General features: G+C 41.6%; 4 protein-coding genes across 14 annotated transcripts; 1 reads left to right on the plus strand and 3 right to left on the minus strand.

Moving 5' to 3' along the window:
- Positions 1–143: 143 nt before the first annotated feature.
- LOC117588404 (protein IWS1 homolog) lies at positions 144–2976 on the minus strand. 6 transcript variants are annotated; one of them, XM_034279665.1, is made up of 7 exons: positions 2855–2976; positions 2361–2793; positions 1867–2177; positions 1649–1808; positions 1212–1575; positions 724–1137; positions 144–648 (listed from the first exon to the last, which is right to left on the minus strand). In XM_034279665.1, the coding sequence occupies exons 1-7, from the start codon at positions 2871–2873 to the stop codon at positions 526–528; spliced, it is 1824 nt and encodes a 607-aa protein (XP_034135556.1). In that variant the 5' UTR covers positions 2874–2976; the 3' UTR covers positions 144–525. The 6 variants fall into 6 exon arrangements, with proteins under 6 accessions (XP_034135556.1, XP_034135558.1, XP_034135553.1 ...); XM_034279667.1 differs by having other exon boundaries at positions 1867–2044; positions 2261–2793; XM_034279662.1 differs by having other exon boundaries at positions 1867–2194; positions 2243–2793.
- A 993-nt stretch (positions 2977–3969) lies between these two features.
- Positions 3970–7967, plus strand: LOC117588463 (WASH complex subunit 4). 2 transcript variants are annotated; one of them, XM_034279752.1, is made up of 8 exons: positions 3970–4119; positions 4190–4701; positions 4787–6103; positions 6170–6419; positions 6538–6692; positions 6754–7174; positions 7234–7442; positions 7507–7967. In XM_034279752.1, the coding sequence occupies exons 1-8, from the start codon at positions 4095–4097 to the stop codon at positions 7942–7944; spliced, it is 3327 nt and encodes a 1108-aa protein (XP_034135643.1). In that variant the 5' UTR covers positions 3970–4094; the 3' UTR covers positions 7945–7967. The 2 variants fall into 2 exon arrangements, with proteins under 2 accessions (XP_034135643.1, XP_034135644.1); XM_034279753.1 differs by lacking the exons at positions 6754–7174; positions 7234–7442; positions 7507–7967 and having other exon boundaries at positions 6518–6664.
- A 276-nt stretch (positions 7968–8243) lies between these two features.
- LOC117588473 (peptidyl-prolyl cis-trans isomerase) lies at positions 8244–10863 on the minus strand. The gene is made up of 2 exons (XM_034279765.1): positions 10606–10863; positions 8244–9288 (listed from the first exon to the last, which is right to left on the minus strand). The coding sequence occupies exons 1-2, from the start codon at positions 10861–10863 to the stop codon at positions 8863–8865; spliced, it is 684 nt and encodes a 227-aa protein (XP_034135656.1). The 3' UTR covers positions 8244–8862.
- A 1678-nt stretch (positions 10864–12541) lies between these two features.
- Positions 12542–19482, minus strand: LOC117588375 (myotubularin-related protein 4). 5 transcript variants are annotated; one of them, XM_034279596.1, is made up of 15 exons: positions 19377–19482; positions 17958–18092; positions 16875–17881; positions 16615–16805; positions 16253–16448; positions 16001–16186; positions 15774–15938; positions 15565–15691; positions 15357–15462; positions 14972–15297; positions 14315–14906; positions 14081–14240; positions 13904–14008; positions 13449–13651; positions 12542–12956 (listed from the first exon to the last, which is right to left on the minus strand). In XM_034279596.1, the coding sequence occupies exons 2-15, from the start codon at positions 18067–18069 to the stop codon at positions 12764–12766; spliced, it is 3669 nt and encodes a 1222-aa protein (XP_034135487.1). In that variant the 5' UTR covers positions 18070–18092; positions 19377–19482; the 3' UTR covers positions 12542–12763. The 5 variants fall into 5 exon arrangements, with proteins under 5 accessions (XP_034135487.1, XP_034135484.1, XP_034135486.1 ...); XM_034279593.1 differs by having other exon boundaries at positions 17958–18081; positions 19377–19425; XM_034279595.1 differs by lacking the exon at positions 19377–19482 and adding an exon at positions 19049–19263 and having other exon boundaries at positions 17958–18081.
- Positions 19483–19653: the final 171 nt, after the last annotated feature.

Genomic DNA, 19653 nt, shown 5'->3' on the forward strand with positions numbered 1-19653 from the left:
AGCAAAACTTACCTTCTCGATGGTAATAGTTGGGTTTACTGTTGATTCTCTTGGCTATAATTGAAATATTATTAGCTGGGCGCAGACACACATGTGTGCATAATTAATCGTTTTTGGTTCATGATTAGATTATTAGGAATGGATTAGATTTTGCGATTGAAGCACAGACATTTATTCCTCACTTAAACAGAATACATATATATGTAAACAATACATATACACATACACTTATATATGTACAATTGGTATAAGACCGACCAATCCATCTCTCGGTCGTCTTCTGTCTCTTTCTTTTTCACAATTCAACTCATTAATTGATTCTTCATTTGCTTCGTAATTATCTTTCATGTAACTTGATTGAGTTTGAGTGCTTTTGTGGTGATGGGCTATTTGCTTATGGGGTGGTGGCGTGGAATATATCCGTATTATATTAAAAAATATAATTTATATTATTAATTTTGTTCTATGTTTGGATTGGATGATTTCTCTTTTAAATTGAAACTTAGCTACGAGTAGGATTCCATCTTACAACGCCATTTTGCGTCCTTCTATGGATATTTCGACGGCACGGCGACTCTCCTTCAAACGCTTTGAGTCGAGGAAACGTTTCATGTGCTTTTCATAGCGATTTGGCTTACGCTTTGTTGACTGTGGACATACAAAAGAACACAAAAATCGAATGTGAAACGTGCAATTAATCAATAAAATTGCACAAAGACTTACCGTAGTTACTTCGCCCTCTACTGTGGACTTTGGACGTATGACATAGTCTTTGTTGGAAGGCATTGGTACGCGTGCACGGGCCACCCAACCGGGATCACCGGGACGCAGTTGCTTGTCCTCGCTGGAGAAGGTGTGGCTGAGTGCGTGGGAGCGACTTTCCTCGGATGCCGCCTGATTTGGCTCTGGACTCTTGTTTCTGTGCCGTGACATTTGTGCCAGATCACGTTCCTGGCGCTCCTCCTTGCTCATGGCCGAGAAGTTACAGCTTAGATTGAAGATGGGGCGTGCCCATTCGGATATCAGGCGACCAGCACGGTCGCGATTCTGTTTGGTTTCCTGGGGATGCTTGTACAAGTACATCACAGCCTTGCCGATCCCCGACTGCTTCAGCAAGCCCTTCTCTATCGTGGGAAACTAAGCGAAATCAAAGGATATACAATTATAGTGCTATTCATAATGTAGGAGAGCTTTCGCTGACTGTGCCTTACATCCGATAATAGGCGCAAAATACTCTCGCGTATTTGCAGGCAGGGCAGACTTTTGTTTGGCAAAGGTGCCAGCCAATCTGTAAGTACATTGAGTATATTGTGCTCCAAGAAGGCCAATTGCAGATCCTTTTTGATCAGCTGGGACATCACTTGCTTTAGCATCGATATCTTTTTGGTGGCCGGCTGTCCGGTCATGTTCAATTGCCTGTCATCATCAGAGGCATTTTTCATGCTTATAATCAATTGATCAATGAGATCGTCGTTGTCATTAATCAGATCAATATCTGGCTTGCGTCGTCGCACGCGCTTTTCTTCCTTCTTGCGGAGAAGCATTGCATCAAAGTCTGACATAAAATTGTTGTGGCTTCAATTTGAAACCCGAAATGAAATCAATAAATATTTAAGTGTGTGTGTTAATGGGGATGGGATTAACTTACTCTGGTTCATTTGAAATGGGTATATTTTCATCATCGGAACTCTCCGTAATCTTGTCTTGGGGTTTTTCTGTGGCGGAAGCATTTGGCTGCGTCTCATCGTCATCCTCATTGTCTGTATCCGTTATCTTGGGACGTTTTTTTTCGATTGTGGGTGCTTCATCTGCAAGTGCATAAATATATGAAAATAAATGCTGTTTAAGTGCGACATAAAAAGTTACCCTCTGAGTCGCTGATGGCCTGTCGCCGGCGCCTTGAAGCACCTATGGATCCGGCACTGCCAGACCGTGAACGGTCTTGGGAGCCATTTCGTTTTTTATTTGGTGAACCAACGCTCTTGGATCGACTGCGGGACTTTCTCGAGCCACTGCGCGATTTTCTGGAGCCACTGCGAGAACGTCTTGAGCCGCTGCGTGAACGTCTTGAGCCGCTGCGTGAACGTCTCGAGCCAGAACCACTGCGAGAACGGGCAGATCCGCTACGAGAGCGCCTAGATCCACTGCGGGAACGTTTCGAGCCGCTGCGTGAACGTCTTGAGCCACTGCGGGATCGCCTAGAGCCAGATCCACTGCGAGAACGGGCTGAGCCACTGCGAGAGCGTCTGGAGCCACTGCGAGAGCGTCTGGAGCCACTGCGAGAACGTCCAGAGCCAGATCCACTGCGCGATCGCCGCGAACCAGAGCCACTGCGAGATCCTGAGCCGCTGCGTGAGCGAGCAGAGCCACTGCGTGAGCGTCTCGAGCCGGATCTGCTACGGGAGCCGCTGCCCGAACGCCTGGAGCCACTACGTGAGCGTCTTGAGCCACTTCGTGACCGTCGAGATCCTTCAGAGTGACGAGATCCGCTTCGCGATCGTGAGCGACTGCGGGAGCTTGTGGCCGATGCCTTCGATCCGCTGCGGGATCTTTCCGAGCCACTTCCATCGCGAGTGCGGCTTCTTGAGCGCGATGAACTGGTTTCCTCCTGAGTTGCTGGTGACTCGGAAACAGTTTTGTTAAGGCCATCCGGTGCGGTTGTATCATCGATTGTTGTAGTGGAAGTCACTTCGCAAGTGGAATCTTGAATTTCCTTTGACACTGTCTCCACCACCGTCGCCATTGTCTCTGCTGGCTTTGCGGATGCCTCGGCGTCATCGGGGCACGCGTTTTCTTCGAAAATAAACAGTTAGTTAAATATGTACTGCCTATTTCAATTCATTTTGTAATCAACCTGGTTCTGACGCCTCCATTTATGTTGCTTTGCTATTACAAAGTTAGCTGTACAAAGTTAAATTAAACGAATACTTTTATGAGCAAAAATTCTCAATTGTTAAAAATAGTGTGACAATTATCAATCAAATATAGCCCAAAACCCTAAAAAAATACTAAAATATACCTTCTTGTTTTAAAAGTATACCGAATATATACACCGTAAATCTTTAATAATTTTCATTGATTTTGATGTTCTATTTAATATAACTTGCTATTTAGGATTCTCAGCGCTAAAACTATAATTTTATCCGATTATTCTATCAATTTTTCTCGACTTCCTTTTATTGGAATGTTTCCAAATTATGTTTACAACTAGAAAGGTCAACCAACGTTACGGTATCGTTACGCGATACGCTAGTAGAACAGCCACATGTACATATGTCTACACACCAACTCGCTACACTCTTCTTGGGGCTGGTACACACTGCCCCCACACTGGTACACACACTTCGAATACAGAAATTTATATATCGAAAAGGTGCATACTAGACTAATTATTTTAATGGACTGACTAGCTTTGATATAAAAAGATTTATATTATATCCTTTCCTTTCCCTCGCATCGTATTCGCTATCGATAAGAACAAGAACAGCGGGTGACAGACCAGCCTATATAACGCCGTTTCAAAACTCAAACATAAAACTATATTCTTCCTAACAGTTTTGGCTTCGACTCGTTGAGAACACTCTAATTTAATTTCTAATACGGTGCTCGATCGTAAAATATCAAATAAAAATTACTCCAAACGTTTTTTGCTCACGCTGCTCGGTTAGCGCGCATAAAAACAAAGTCGTAGGGCGGGTATCGACAACGTCATAAGGTGAGGAACGACTACATCAAGTAATACTCCCGTTAGAAAAGTCCAAAAAGATCCCGATGAAGCCATCTCACGTGACATGCCAGTTTTTTAAGAATTGAAAAAAATAACATTTACTGGTCTGCTGACCGTGAGGTCGTTGTTAATAGCGCAACTTTGTCGTTAAAACCCTTCGGGAAAGCATCACACAGCGAAGCCATTAGGTGCTCAAGACTTTTGAAATATTTGTCGGGTGGACTTGAAGACTGCGCCATCGGAATAACATCGAAACGCACTCACTTGAAATGTTCCATCTCTTATTTACTAAATAGGAAAATCAAAATAATAAACCAAAAAAAAAAAAAACAATTAAACGACATTACCGTAGGCCAGGCCATCAACCATGAAGAATGAGCAAAGTACAATTTGTAAGAATCTCAATTTTTTTTACCCGACTCTGAATACTTATAATGTGTAATGTTTGCCACTTGGCCACAGCTTTATTCGCCGAGGATATCCTCAGGGATTACGGTTTATTCATGGAGGAGCACGATGGCGCAATGAAATCATTAAAGAATGAACTGTGTTGCTTGAGTCCGGGCGAGTCTGTAGCGGTGGTGGCCATGGCATCCCCCATAGAAGTGAATTACGGCAGCGGCGCCGATGTCACATTCAGTTACAAGAATGTAGAGGAATCCGAGCTGCTGGCCAATAAGCCATTAAAAACCCTAGCCAATCTGTGCAATCAATGCCGAGATCTGTCCCTAACGGCCAAACAGTATCAGCTGGCATTCCTCTTCAACGATTCTCAACTGGGGGACGGCCGGCTGCCCGCTGTATCCGACACTGCCGGAATGGAACGATGCCTACACCGCATGAGCAGCGCCATAGATTTCTTCTGTCAGGTGTACTTTCTGCTCAAACGCATTATTCTGATGATACAAAATCTTTGGAAACAGATAAGTGCATCGGCTGGGATGCCACTGGACATCAGCGAAGTACATTTATTTGTAAGTATTTCAAACAAAGAGAGGGAAAGGGATCGGAATCAAGATCTCATCTATCTCGTATCTCTTATGCGTCTCGTATTTACAGACGGTCTTTGAAGCCATGACTGAACTGCTGGAAGATGTGGTGGTTTTTAATGAAATTGCGGATCAATCAAAGATTGCGCTCAAGTGGACGCTGTACAAAAAGTGGCTGACCATGCTGTCAAACAGCAAACAGACCACTGGGCAATGCAGCAGCATGGAGTTGAAAGGCCTGTTGAGCTCCCTCGGTGATATAGAGACTGTGATTGCGGGCAATCTATTTGGCATTATGCTAAACAGCCTGCTGGAGCTGAAGAAACAATTCAGCCTAAAGGACGTTCAATATATTAATCAACATTCGAATGCATATATTCGTAAAATATTGCTTGAAATTGAGTCAAATAATGGCAATGACTATAAGAACTACGAGGAGCCCAAGAATGTTATCAGACTGACAACCTTTGTGGCAGTGCTTCATGAGCTGGGCATTCAAATAGAGGGAAAGCTGATAAAGAGTGTCGTGGATGTTGTAAACAGGCATAAAAAATTGCCCCTCAATCAGAGTGTTTGCTGGTCCCCCTCTGCCTTTCTGGCCAGACATGCCAAGACGCTGATAAAGACACCACCCCAAGGGAGGCCGCAAGACAACCACAAGTCCCAGCTGGCGCTTATGGAGAAACTCAAGCTGAGCGACCAGAAAAAGTGCCGCCACCTGGGCACACAGATCTCCCTGTGGACAATCCACATACAAAGGGTGTTTGCTAGCGGTGTCTTTGGTCAGCTGCACTCCTTTTCGCAGCAGATACTCAGGGGCCAATCGTATGCGGATCAAGTAAATCAAATGATGGACTCACTAATCAATCGCCATGTGGCCCTAGCGACACCACTGTCAAAGTCCGAATGGTTTACTGTGTGCCGTCTGCTTCAGTATTTAAGAATTATCCAAAAGACCTTTGAAACGAACCAAATCAATGTGGTTTGGCACGTAAATTCCCTCGTCCAATGGCAGAAACAAAAGCTCCTACAGCTCCTGTCGAGCACAAAGAAGAAGATCGTGGATTTGAAGCTGCTGCAACGAAAAATGAACATTCTTTCAACGATTAAGCTGGCCGAGAGATCCATCTTGGGTTTTCCCAGCAAAAAACGCTTGACCTTTGTGAACCTGGCCTTTAACGAGTTTCTGGAGAAGGATCGCCTGCTGCCGGCCGACATGCAAAAGCAATTTCAATCGATCCTGTTGCGCATCAACAATCTCAGCGATTTCCATCGAAACATCAGGGGACAATTCGATTCGACCACTCTCATGTATAATTACTGCTTTATAAGCAACTCCCTGCTAAAAGAATACACAGAGCATCAGCGTAATCCATACAGATTACAGGTACGCCACCAAACACACCTGGGGGGTAGTTAATTTAATTCTGAAATTAACCAACCGCACCCACAGAATATAATTGCAGTTACAAATCAGCTGGAGAAGACGCTAGCGATATTCAGGCACGATGGTAGCTCAAAGCAATCGGCCTGTGGCCAGGCCGAGTTTCTCAAGACCCATTTGGAGTTCTTTTTGCGCGTGGAGGCCTTGTCGCATCTGTTTTTGAACCAGGATCAACCATTTCAAACGCATCTGCTGGACTACCGCAGCTGTGTAAACGTTGAAGCTATGGAATACCAAGGGACTTACAGCATTTTAAGAGGTAGGCAGGTCCAGTTGGACATTTTTGCCACTTTGGAAATCATTTAAAATCAATTATTTGTATACCATCTTATCGTACATGCCACACTACCTAAACAGACTTCTGCTGGTTGTTCTAGATAATCTTGAGAACTATTTCACTGAAACATTCTACAATTTAACAACCATCGCACCACACGACTGGAAATCATACGAGCAGATGCGCCACATTGCCGACAAGGTCCTCCAGCTGCGTCCCATCGATGATCATTTGCCCAACCAAATCATCGACCAAGTAATATTACCTTTGCCTCCTAAAGTTAATGATTGTTACGGCTTTATTTTGAACAAAACAGGGCATAGATGTGCTACAGATCATGCGTAATATTCATACATTCGCCTCCTCGTATGCCTACAACATGAATCTGCAGATCTTTGTGGAGATGCAGAGCAAGAGCAAGCACTTGGATATCATTGGCACCCGACATGTGGCCAATTCAGTGCAAACGCATGGCACTGGCATCATCAATACCACCGTGAACTTTATCTATCAATTTTTGCGTCAGAAGTTTTACACTTTCTCCACATTCCTGCACGACGAGCAGATCAAGTCGCGTCTATTGAAGGAGCTGCGCTATCACTCGGAGCACAAGCATACCAACGAATCATATCCGTATGAGCGAGCGGACACACTCCTCAAGAAGATCAAAAAGATGGGTCTCTCCGGCAACGGCGAGACATACATGGATCTGTTCAGGAAGGTTATAACACATGTTGGTATGTTACATCCAGGGGTAGAGAAAATTATATTTATAATGTGTCCCTCTGTCTGTTAGGTAATTCTGTTGGCTATGTGCGCCTCCTGCAGGCGGGCAGCAAGAGTGCCAACTATAAAAGTCGCTCTTACATGTCCAGATTCCACAGCAGCCTCGTTTGCAATGGCACCAAACCGCTGCACGAGTCCACCGAGTCCGCCATCAAGGAGTACGAGAAGAGTGTGGGTCATATGCAAAAGTGCTACTCGGACAGCACAAACTACTTCAAGGTAAACAACATAAAAGAGTTATCCATTAAAAACGAAACTAAACTGAAAGTCTTTCTGTTTGTAGCTACTTTTGCAAGGCTTTCAGCCGTTTCTGTGCAATCCAAACAATAATCATTTAAGGACATTTTACCTGATTGCACCGGCTCTCATAATGAACTACATTGACTACCGAGTCAAGGAGAAGCTGAAAATCCACAAGAAGGATCTGGCCAAGTTTTCGTTCTTTGAGGATGGCTTTGCCATTGGGCTGGTCTACATACTGACGATGCTCAACCAGCTGGGAGAGTTCCACGAGCTGGGCTGGAGCCAGGCGACCACACAGCAACTGGAATTGGAGCGTTCAAAGGTTCGCGAAATGCTCGGGGGCCAACAGTCAACGAATCCGGTCGATGAGAAGCTACTCCAGACGGTGGCCATTACAGAGAGGCATGTGAATTCCTACGAGCACGAGTACAATTTACTTTATGCCACACTGAGCAGTGCCGAAATATTCTTTCAATAAAAATTGTTATTGTTAAACCAAAAAAGAAACTATTGCTGTTCAGTTTACTCGAATATTGGTGATGCGGTCCCCCTCTGCTTCAGCTGTGTGCCCCACCCACCAGACACATTCCCAAAAAAGTTGTTTAACGTCGTTTCACGTAGTATTAGGTTTTGGATTGTTTGGGGGCCGTTTATTTATTTTTTATTAAGACGAAAATACAATTCTGATTCTGGTACATATCGTGTGAATAGTAGATATAAGTATGTAACTAGCTTTAGAAAGCGCTTTATGCTAAGGTTTAATCGACAAACGTTTTTTTTTCTTTGCTTAGATCGCTAGATCTAATTGATTATAAACAGCGACACACAAAACTGTTGAGGGGTTGTTGGGCCTCTTTCCAATGGAAATGTGGAAGTTACACGGTTATTCGGTTTTCTTTTTGTTTGTTTCAACTATTTAATTACTATTTTTATTACTCCCGACATTTGAACTAGAATGAAATCTAAAATACACACAACTCAACTCTCTCGCTAGAGACGGGAACGGCGGGCCGGCACTGCCCGTCAGAATGGGGGGGACTAGACAATCCGCAACAGCATCTTCGTATACATTGGATCTTCTCTTATGTGCTAGAAGCCAAACGGAATATATCAAAACTCTTTCTCCTACATTCCAAACTTATGCCGCTCGCCACCCCATACATAATGTACATGTTTAAAGAAGTACATATTCCACTGTGGGGAAACATTCGAATTTGAACAAAGGTCTATTGAAAATATTATTTCTTGTATTGTATTTTGTAATATTACAAGTAATTCGTAAAAAAAATTGTTGTGGAGAAAATGCAAATGGTTTTCGTCTTAACACATTTTTCCTCTTTTTGCTGTTGTTGTTGTTATAATGTTGTTGTTGCTGCTGTTGTATTGTTGTTGTTGTTTAAAGAGAACCACTGTTAGCCACCATGATCTTCTTGGAGGTCTTGCCGGACTGAGAGCCAAAAGATTCAATCTTCTTGACAATGTCCAAACCCTCAACCACCTCGCCGAAGACAACATGCTTGTTGTCCAACCAAGCGGTCTTCACGGTGCAAATGAAGAACTGGGATCCATTGGTGTTGGCGCCCGCGTTGGCCATCGACAGAATGCCAGTGCCGGTGTGCTTCAGCTGGAAGTTCTCATCGGCGAACTTGTTGCCGTAGATGGACTTGCCGCCAGTGCCGTTGTGGTTGGTGAAGTCACCTCCTTGGCACATGAAGTTGGGAATAACGCGATGGAAAATGGAGCCTTTGTAGCCGAATCCCTTCTCGCCAGTGCACAGTGCACGGAAATTTTCGGCAGTCTTGGGCACCACATCGGAGCGCAGCTGGAAAATGTATTCAAGAAAGACACAAGGGTTATTGATTATTTATTTCAATATACATACATAAAACATTATATTCAAAACTTTTAACCTCCCCGACTTTGAAAGAGAGACAAAGTAGGGTAAATATTGGTAAGAGAAAATCAATTTCAAGTAATATTTTCTTATCATGAAATATATACATACATATCACCCCATTCCTATATATATATATATGTACAAATGTATGTATGTATTTAATAACTGGCAAAAACTAAACATGGCTCAGAAATGGAAATCCCGTGGGATCCGGGGCATCAAATTTAGGATGTAAACGTGCGCGGGTCGGGTTTAAAAATTGGCATCATCCCGTGCGCGCCCGCCCTTTGATGACAACACGCAATGGTAAACGAATACGTACACACACACACATACATATACGTATGTATCGGTTTTATTTGTCATGCCGGGCAATGACTTGGCTGTTACTAAAAATATACTACGAATGCAAATGCTAAAAACTCTCTAAATAAAAAATAAATGGATGCACGTATGCCCCATTACATCATCAACAAAATTAATCTTCAGTTCATTCGTCAAACGGGTTTACTAGATTGTCATGCATATACAATGTACATATGCACGTCCATGTGTGTGAGGCAACGTAGAGGTTATGTTTCACTGTATTGATTGAAATGTGTATGGGCACACACATGCATACAGTATACACTGCATGTATGCATGTCAGAAATACCGGCAAACTATTCAAACACACGAACACTCGCACACAAACGTTAATGGAGCACCGCAATAAAATTTGAAAAAATTCCATTGCAACGTATCTAGAAATCGGTTATTTTAGCACACACCTGGCCGTAAAATGAACATTCTACATTGTCATTAATTTAATTATTGGGTAGCTTGTAGATGGAAAAAGGACACGATGTCTACATATGCATATTCCAGAGAAAAAACCGAAAAGATAAAAAGCTATAAGCACGCTTTACATGGAAATTACTTGTGTGTATGTGTGTGCATATGTATGTACGCGTTTTTTTGGACGCATGCATGGTAATTCTGCCGAAATTTGCTGAAAAATGTCTGCTATTTTGTATAAAAATATGCATTTTAATGTATTTTAGGAGTGCACTTAAACGGTACCGTTTCATTTACGATCTGTAAATCACGTGTTCAAACTAAGTGCACGTAAATTTTATACGTGTGTAAATACACATACATAGGCACAAACTTGGGCAAATTTACTCTTTTTACCAAATTAGAAAAAAAAACTAAATGAAATTAATTTCCTGACACGTTTAAAATAAAACAAATTAAACTTACCTCCATGATAATCCTACCGAGGGGCTCCCCATCGGCGGTCATATCGAAAAACACCCTAGGCAAAGTACTCATCTTCGACTCTCTTGAATATTCGCGAACAAACTGAATTCCAAATTGCAACTGACCTCTGTTCCCGGTACTCGCTAACGAAGCTGGGGTTATAGATTTCTTAGCTAAAATGGCGGACTCTGCAATCTGAAATGCCGCCGATTTGTAGTTCCGAATGTGTCGCACCAGAGTTGCACCAAAAAAGACCATCGTGTATGACCGCGTGTATGTTACTACACGAGGTTGCTTTTCGGCAATCGTTCGATTCCACTCTGCGCATGGGTGTTATATCAACTTAGGGTAGCTACAAACCATTAGGGCCATTTGCCCTTAGAAAAATCAATATGTGAATACATATTTTGAGCTAACAATTTTCTTACTTTATACATTTATTATTTTTATATATATTGATAAAATTGATTAATTTTTTTTTTAAATTCCATTCATTCCATTCTATGTAAAGCAGCATCTTAAAGTAAACCAACGCTAAGAAATGTTGTATTTTTAAGATCGAAATTCCACCCGACTTCAAGAGCAATCTAGTCTGTAAGGAAGGCTAATTGGTGTTAGTAGCCTTCTCGATAATGTTATTAGTCAAAGGCTTGTCAAAGAGGAAAACAACAGTAGGAATAAAAAATGCTACTATTCATAACGTTGACTAATATCTAAACGTAAATTTAATTTGTAGAATAGTCACGATTGTGCTCTTCCGGCATCGTTATCATTTGGAATCGCTGTCAGCTGTTTCTTTTTTACATAAATATTTGAAAAGCAATTGTAGGAATGCCCCTAATAGGCATACAATCCCAATTGTGCCATATCGCATTAGCTAAATAGCGATATTTTCTGCCAAGAACCGGATCGGTTAAACGGTTAAATTCAGTTAAGTTTGAATATTTTGAAATAAGTTAGCTTTCAAACTTTCAATATTTCATCGTTCTTGTGATTATATGTATAAACTTTTTATTATTATAGCTGTTTGTTTATGGATTTACATGTTTTTTGAAGCTGTTGGTTTTTTTTTGAGAATAATTTAAATAAATAAATAAATAACACTTAAATAATTTATCATTTCAATTTATTGAAACTATTATCAATATATAATTTTGAAAATAAATTTAGTTTTACTAAAGTTTTATTAATTAATTGTATTGTTGTCCATGAAAGCAGTTGGAACCAACGGCATAAGAAAACGACTAGAATAACGCACAACCAAGAAGAGGAGACAGAACATGGGAGAAGAATAGACACAGTCAGCATAGGTAGCTTCCTACATACATAGCACTCTAACACTGAAACTTTTAAAAAGTTACATTTTTTAATAAAATGAGGAGGAACGTTGTATGACACGTGTACAGACTCGTACCCGGTACTCAGTTATTAAATATTTCAACATATTATTTTAGTTGAATTTGAAATATTTTATCTGTTTTCATTTGTTTCTTTCTCGTTCTCCTCCACCAGAGGGCGCACACTGCACGCGCTAGAGGGGATCGCTACTGCAAATTAATTTCTTCATTCTGGTTTTAATAAGAATCCGATCTGATCCAGACTCTGCAATCTGATAGGCACATATTGTCATTGTTTACGGAACTGAGTTTTAGGTTTTGTCTTTATGGTGTAGGAAAGGGGCAAGGCCAAATTTTGAGACACTGTATTCAGTGTAATATCACAAAAAAAACTAAAGAAGTTTAATAAAATGAGGAGGAACGTTGTATGACACGTGTACAGACTCGTACCCGGTACTCAGTCAAGCAAAGTTTGTTTGCTCTAGCTCGTAAAGACTCTAAGAATTACATACTTCGACCACAATCTTCGAGTAAGGGCATAAAACAACTTTCAGCTTCAATAAATAAATAAATTCGTTTGTTTTAAGATTGTATTTAAATTTACATTTTGTGTCCATATATCCATAATATATATATATATATCTAACAAAATTTGTATAATTTCGTGTTCTTTACAATCGCACAAAGGAATTTCGGCTATTATGGTGCTATAACACATACATATGTAATAAATATTGTTTGTTGAGTATATGTATTATATGTACATATCGATACAAGGCTGGAGGAGGAGCAAGCAACCCACAGCATAATGAAAGCTTGTCTTAGGCGCTGGCAGAAGGGCTAGCCGCTGTTTCATTCGCCGTGGAGTCGGAAGGCACGGCAGCATACTCATGGACATTGGATGTAACTGTAGTATAACAAGACCCACATAGCCTTACGGGATTGAAAAGCTTTTCATACGGCAAAGGGGCCCAAAATTCCGAACAGTCAGCACAAAAAATTTCTCCACATGATCTGAAATGAGAGCACAAGTAATTATAAAATAACAAAACAATAGTATTACTTTCAATGAAATCAAGTAATATGTACATTATACATATATGTTAAGGTAAATGGTTGTAAAATTAAGAGATATCAGAGGAATTTCTTGTATTCAAATGCATATAATTATATACATCTGTATGTATATATTCTTGATTAGCATTAGTCTAGTCATGTGTCTCAGTTTGAAAACCAAATTTATAAGCTACTATACTAGAAGTAGGGATGATTAAACAAAGGAATTTCATAAATTAATTTAGAAATTGTAAGAAATAGAAACATATTGTTTTAAAATATTTTCTCCATTTACACGGATTAGATTGTTAGACAGCTATAAACAGGTATGAGAGAAATTTGTTATTTTTTTTTTTTTTTCGAAAATAAAAAATAATAATACCAAAAAAAAACGAAGTGTAAGTGTAAGTGTGTGTGTGTGTAGGTATTACTGAAAAGAGTAATGCGCACCGACAATGATGTTTTCTTCGTCCAAGCCAGAACTCAGTTTGACAACTGGAGCAACGTGAAACGGCATGATCTGGTACCCAGAGAACGCTGGTTGCTTTTTTCTCTTGTATCGAAGATGGGGCATACGATGAGGGGCCATTACGCTCTTCGACGGCCTCCCACGAACACGTCGAGGCATTTTCAACGGTATCCGATCCGTTTTCCTAAAGGAGATTCAAATGATTAGACTGTGGAAGGCTGCAAAAGTTTATACAAAAGAGAAGCACACACAAAATAATATGATTTAAGGCTACAATCTAGAGGCCTCTACAGCCTGAAATAAACTGCATATATTATCAAATATACTGATACAAATGGCTAGACCAAACGTTAGTTAGCTTCTCGCTATCTCAAGAATATACCCAAATCTACATGTGGTTAACGATCTATTTTAAACCGGATTTATGGGCAATTACATGTTCCACATTGGTCGATACGATGCTATTACAGCTGGGGCAGCCCTTCTCCAAGAGCGCCAGGCGCATGCCATGTATTTCCCGTAGTAGTAACTCTTCGCGTTGCTATAAATACAAATAAATAAATCAAGGAACAGATCAGTAGGCACTAATAGTCCCAATTGGATTACCAATTACCTTGTGTTCTTGTACTATCTGATGGAGTCTTATGTTCTGTTCACTTAGGCCGTGGGCCAGGCCATCGGGGCAGGATATTGTGAAGTGCGGCCGTTCCTGAACACCCACTGGTGTAGGTGGCAATGAAATAAGTCCACCCGACAAAGCGAAGTTATGTGTGCTGTGAAGTGTAAAGTGTATTACTCTCTATCTAATGACAGTGGTCGGTAGGTTGTGTTCAGGTGACTATTTTACCTGCCATTTTCTGCAAATTTCAAATGTCCAATATCCCGGCTGTAGCTTGAACCAAATGTATTCCTGCGGGTTCGACTGCCGAGCGTGGGCAGTAGCTCGGGTGACATGAACAGTTTTTCATCAGCGGCATTTTCTGCATCAATCATCGAACCATTCGTATTTTTCTGCCCCTCCTTGCATCTGCTGGGCACATGCAAATCCAAATGGTGCGGAAAATGTGCGCTCGCTTCTTTTCTTTGCGTAGCATTCGTGCAGAGTGCAGTAGGAGCAGGAGCAGGAGCAGCAGCAGCAGCAGCAGCAGCAGAAGCTGCTTGGTTTGGTTTGCTGTGTACCCGAGGCAAATTGTTGCAGCTTTGACTGATCTTGTTGTTTGGGGTGGGAGCACTTGGGAGAGCGACTGGTACTGGTGCTACTGTTTGATTTGGGTTTTTGTCCTTGCTTATCACGCGATTTTCCAAAAACGTTACGGGATGGTTATTGTCAGATTTCGTTTCTTGCACGGCCTCTGTAGGAATTGGGGTATCTGTACTAGTATCAATTTGGCCATGCCAAAGAGCGCGGCTTGTATCACTTTTCTCGTCTTTTTCTCGATCTAAATAAAGGAAATTAAAAGATTTATTAGAATTAAAAATAACAGCTGTAAGGGATAGGGCTAACCGTTCGATAAGGCATGGACAGACTTTGCCGTTTCACAGTTTTGGGGCTGAGATGGCTCTGGCGCCGTCACTGATGCTGCTGCTTCCAATATTATATCACGGTTAGAAGCTGTACTTTGGTCGTTTTTCAACTGCTTGGAGGTCCACTTTGTAGAGCCACAACTGGCATCTGTCTCGTCTTCGACACCCTTAAGCTTTACCTCTGGTTCTTTGGAGTCTTTTACATTATCAGGGACATTATTTGCACTACCACACTGCCTCCTGTCTGCCTCCGATCGTATATCAAACATTGAGTTACTATTCACATTTAAAGCGCACTCGGAAACACTGTAAATGGGTGTATAGTTAGTGCTATAAATGTCGTAGGTATAATTTACAACACCCACATTGATTCCACGGTCAGATTTGGATCACTCGATCTCCTCGAAATGGTGCTCTGACCCAATTCATTCGTTGTTAAATCTTCAGAGGATCGTGTTTTTGTCAACGGACCTATAATGTGGGCATTAATTCGATTAGAAATGTTTCTTGTGGATTTTTTTTTGATTTTTAATCGCAATTAAGTTATGTTTTAAATGTTTTTTATCTACTTACCATTATGGGCACTTTGTCGTTCATTACTTAGTAATGGAAGATCAGTACCATTTTTGTTGCCTAAGCTACCAAGATAAACGTCAGACCAAAAATATAAAAACCGCACACTGTGCGCTGGCCAAAGAACCTGAAAACAAACATGCATTGAAAAAGATGAGGATAGAGACTGTTTGGACTGACTTGAAGCTATATGTTTTTGTGGAGTGTACCTTTTCAGTCTCATGCTTATAGAGTGGATTTCTATACATAGTTTCAGCTAAAAATGGCCACACTGAAAACGTACGATCAAAAACGGAATTCTCAATGCGTTCCCTCAACGAGTTGCATAGGAAAGTGCCAAACAGGCAGGACAGCGAGTGTTGTGCTAGTTTTATCTGCAAGTAGAACGAAATAAAGATACAAATGTCCCTTAAAGGCAGTGGGAATCTCGTCTTACCAAGTAGCCAATACTGAATTCAAAACTGCATGGATACTGTCTATGGATTTGATGCACCAGGTCCAGCCATTGTAAAAAAACGGGGCAACGCTCGTTCACCTCATCAGAGTTGGGACCATTGCCCGAACGATCGGCGAATTTGTGACCAAAATTCAACCATTCCCGTTGAACCAGAACACGGAAACCCTGTCCAAAAGAGAAGGGATTTTAATTATTTTTGCTTTTTAGGGATTCGATTATTGAGGGGCATACTTCAACAGTTCGATAGTATGGATCCAGACACAGTTGCGCTGTGGCCACAATCTGTGGCGTACGATCCCAACCATCGGAGCAGTGCACTAGCACGGGTCGTCCGTTCTTTTCGATAGTGTGGACAACGGTCATGGCTGCGCCCAGTAGACCCGACAAATGCTGCATCCACATGGTCTTTTCCAACTGCCCAAACCAACTAGAAGATAATTGGGGGGAACAGAGTATAAATAACCATTTTGAGACGTCTATGAAGAGTAATCGCCATGCTGTCCAGGACTCAGGAAAACGTCCAGAGCGGGCATGGGATTTCACAGTCAAGCACAGTCAAGTTCCTAAGAACTTTCCAAGAAACTTTTACTCACTTTGGATCATCAGGCGATGAGGCGCACAGCTGCCGGACTGCATGAAAACTCTTACGAATCGCATGAATGTTACCCAAGCTCATGAATTCGATTTCGGCGCATGGATAATACTCAATGCATTCACAGCCGCCACCGCGTGCACGATTCGTCACAGCCGATGTATAGCTGCGTGCATCAACAATGAGAATTTTCTTGAAATTCAAAGAAAATGGATTATAAATAAATATCGGAATAGGCAAACATTAAGTGGGAAAACTTACTCGTATTTCGTCGAGGGCCAGCTCTTCATGCGACGATGAGTCATCCAGCGACGGTGAGCTATTGCCCGAGCTATTTGACTGCCCGTTTGTGTCCTTTGAAGCAGCGGCGTAAGCGTGTGCTTGGGCCTTTGAGGATTGTGTCTGTGTCTGTCGCCTGTTATGCTCTCCTCTGTCAAAAGCACAGGCATCGGCCAGAGCTTTCAGCAGTTGCTCATCTTTGGTGTTCCGCCAACCTAGCCAACCGACCTCCGGCTGACTGCAGCGTGCCAATATGGCACCAGACTTCTGATGCCGCCAGACGACGGCCGGCAGACGCCGTGAACCACGAAAGTTGGCCACATTGTGGAGCATTTCGTCGGTGATGCAGCAAGGAACAAGCAATTTTGGCGGATACGATGGACAAAGCTTAAAGTCGGCATTTGCTGTCGAGATGCGCCACGAGCCCTTCAAATCGAAGCCCAGACGTGCCACCTCATTCTTGAAATCACTCTCATATCGAACTTCACGCTGCAAGCGATTGCTTGCCTGCGGTGCTGCTATCTCGCAGGCCGTTGGAAAGGTCTCACTGAATAAGGCAGGGGGTTTCACACAAGATCCAAATCCGGAACCATTTGACAAAGGAATTCGCTCTTTTCCATAGCCATTACCATTGGCATGGGCATGGGCATTGGCATTGGCATTGGCTGTTCCGATAATGTCACAGGTCCACGAGTAAAAGGGGAAGGCAAAGAGCGTCTCCAGCGATACAGGTACACCGATTAGCAGCTGAATGCGTCGCTGCCATTCCGAGCATTGCTCGGCGGACTGAAAGGAGCACCTTACCGTGCTGGCATCCTTGCAATTGACAATCAGCTGGAACAGGTCACGCACCTGCACCGATTCGATCAGACCCAAGGGAACATAAGTCTCGTATGCCGTTGATTTTTTTGATAAAAATATGCGATAATTTGACAGCGCCAGAACACCATCATCGGTACGTCCTAGGTACTTGATTGACTCGCCAGCAACTGTTGAATATAATGATTGTCGGAAATCGGGAACATTAATGTTAATAATAATAGTATTGTTTTTGGCCACACATACGTTCTGGAAATGGTACAAATAGCTGCGAGTCTTCCTTCTCCATTTGTGATTTTGGATAAGATTCGGCGGCGCGTATAAAGCAAATCGATGGAGGCGGTGATCCATCTGACATTGTGTGAATCGGCTAAAATAAGACTATATATAATGCATACAGTATTATATTGTTTGCTTATATTTAATGTATGTACACATGTATATTTGCTCGCATTAGGTGATTGTTTTTTGCAAAAATCCGGTTAGCATTCACTAACCATACTTATTATATGCATATGTATATGTAGTATGTATGTATATTTAGAGATACTACAAGTGCGTGCATTCGAACAATTGTATGTGTGCATGTGTTTACATATGTATATTGCAATGTTGTACATTTGTAAGTTTGGGTTAAGGTTTGAGATCAAGATCATTAAGAGGCAGGTCGTTGGTGACCCCACCCACTACCCATTCAGAATGTAGAATGAGAGTTTCTCCAGCCATGTCCTGGCTCTAACAGTGGAGTGAAGATTGAGTTCCGGTGGAGAGGGTTTGCATTAGATTGCTTCTGCTTTCTTGTCTTGGAAAAGCGTCTGCCATCACAAGTCTTACGGAACGTCCCTATGCGTTGTTTATGTGTGTGTGTGTGTGTGATGGAAGGGACGACGTGACGTTGGGGTACGAGATGGGACGTCGGCAATCTGGCGTTCCGTTAAGTTTCTCGATATGCGGGGGCACTTATACAATGTATCTGCATATGTAAATACATACATACATATGCATATGCATATCTGTGTGAATGTTTGAAGGTAGCATACCTTCGTCCTACACGCACTATATACAACAAATACCAACCAACACCTTCAGAACAAATCGAAGTTAATTTTGTTTTGTATGTCGTGGTGGCAATATAGATAATACGGACTGCATACGAACATATGTACATACATACATTTGTATGGCACACAGCTGCAATCGCCCGAAGGTGCGCACTACATACATATGTATGTTTGAGTGTACATATGGGGTGTATGCTTGTATATTTACTGCCAGATTATCGTGATTTCCATTACCAATAAGATTGAAGTTGAGAAAAAATAATGCAATTGTCGTACTTGAAATGTTCGGTTAGATCCTTGTTGATTGAGTTGTTCAATGCCAAAAGACAGAATTATGTTGTCATAAACAAAGTAATTAAATATTTATATGTACGTTTGTATGTATGTACATATTCCGATATTTCGAACGCAACAATAACACAAAACAATCGTAAATATGTATATGCATGTGCGCACCACACACACACATTTGTGGCCAAACAAAAAACTTTGATAAAACTTCTTAGGAATGTACATATACTTGTTAACTTTATTGCCGAATTTAAAACGCGATTGTAGTCTGTTTTTTCTTTGCTTTGCTCTATTTACCACCAGAAATCCATACCAAAATATACGGATGTCCGCCAAATTCCATTTATCGACTTTCTTCTTCTTTATTCTTTATTGCTTATTTTAGTGTGAACGTCTGAATCTTAGAAATATTCCGATAATTGGCTAAAGCTGGCTGCTAAATGTTTTGTGGAACAAAAATCAGGGATGAATTCTTATCGTTTCCATACGAATAACATACCTGATTCGGTCGTCAAAAAATTTGATTCATGGGCTTCAGTTTCCAGCGGCTATCAACACTGGAAGGCAAATAGTCACCAGACGAATTGTTG

This window comes from Drosophila guanche, unplaced genomic scaffold, assembly GCF_900245975.1.
Source record: "Drosophila guanche unplaced genomic scaffold, DGUA_6, whole genome shotgun sequence".
In the NCBI taxonomy this organism is placed as follows: Eukaryota; Metazoa; Arthropoda; class Insecta; order Diptera; family Drosophilidae; genus Drosophila; species Drosophila guanche.

Bases quoted from the DNA above. Each gene is read 5' to 3' on its own strand.
- LOC117588473 (XM_034279765.1), bottom strand. From the start codon at position 10,863: ATGGTCTTTTTTGGTGCAACTCTGGTGCGACACATTCGGAACTACAAA. The intron at 9,289-10,605 runs GTAAGTTTAATT...TACATTTTCCAG, and splicing joins TCGGTAGGATTATCATGGAG to CTGCGCTCCGATGTGGTGCC.
- LOC117588375 (XM_034279593.1), bottom strand. From the start codon at position 19,406: ATGGAATTTGGCGGACATCCGTATATTTTG. The intron at 17,882-17,957 runs GTATGTGTGGCC...TATATTCAACAG, and splicing joins ATTTGTACCATTTCCAGAAC to TTGCTGGCGAGTCAATCAAG. The intron at 14,241-14,314 runs GTAAAATAGTCA...TACACTTCACAG, and splicing joins AAATTTGCAGAAAATGGCAG to CACACATAACTTCGCTTTGT.
- LOC117588463 (XM_034279752.1), top strand. From the start codon at position 4,095: ATGAAGAATGAGCAAAGTACAATTT. The intron at 6,420-6,537 runs GTAGGCAGGTCC...TGGTTGTTCTAG, and splicing joins GACTTACAGCATTTTAAGAG to ATAATCTTGAGAACTATTTC. The intron at 7,175-7,233 runs GTATGTTACATC...TCTGTCTGTTAG, and splicing joins GAAGGTTATAACACATGTTG to GTAATTCTGTTGGCTATGTG.
- LOC117588404 (XM_034279661.1), bottom strand. The intron at 1,138-1,211 runs GTAAGGCACAGT...GATTTCGCTTAG, and splicing joins TTTTGCGCCTATTATCGGAT to TTTCCCACGATAGAGAAGGG. The intron at 649-723 runs GTAAGTCTTTGT...GTATGTCCACAG, and splicing joins TAGAGGGCGAAGTAACTACG to TCAACAAAGCGTAAGCCAAA.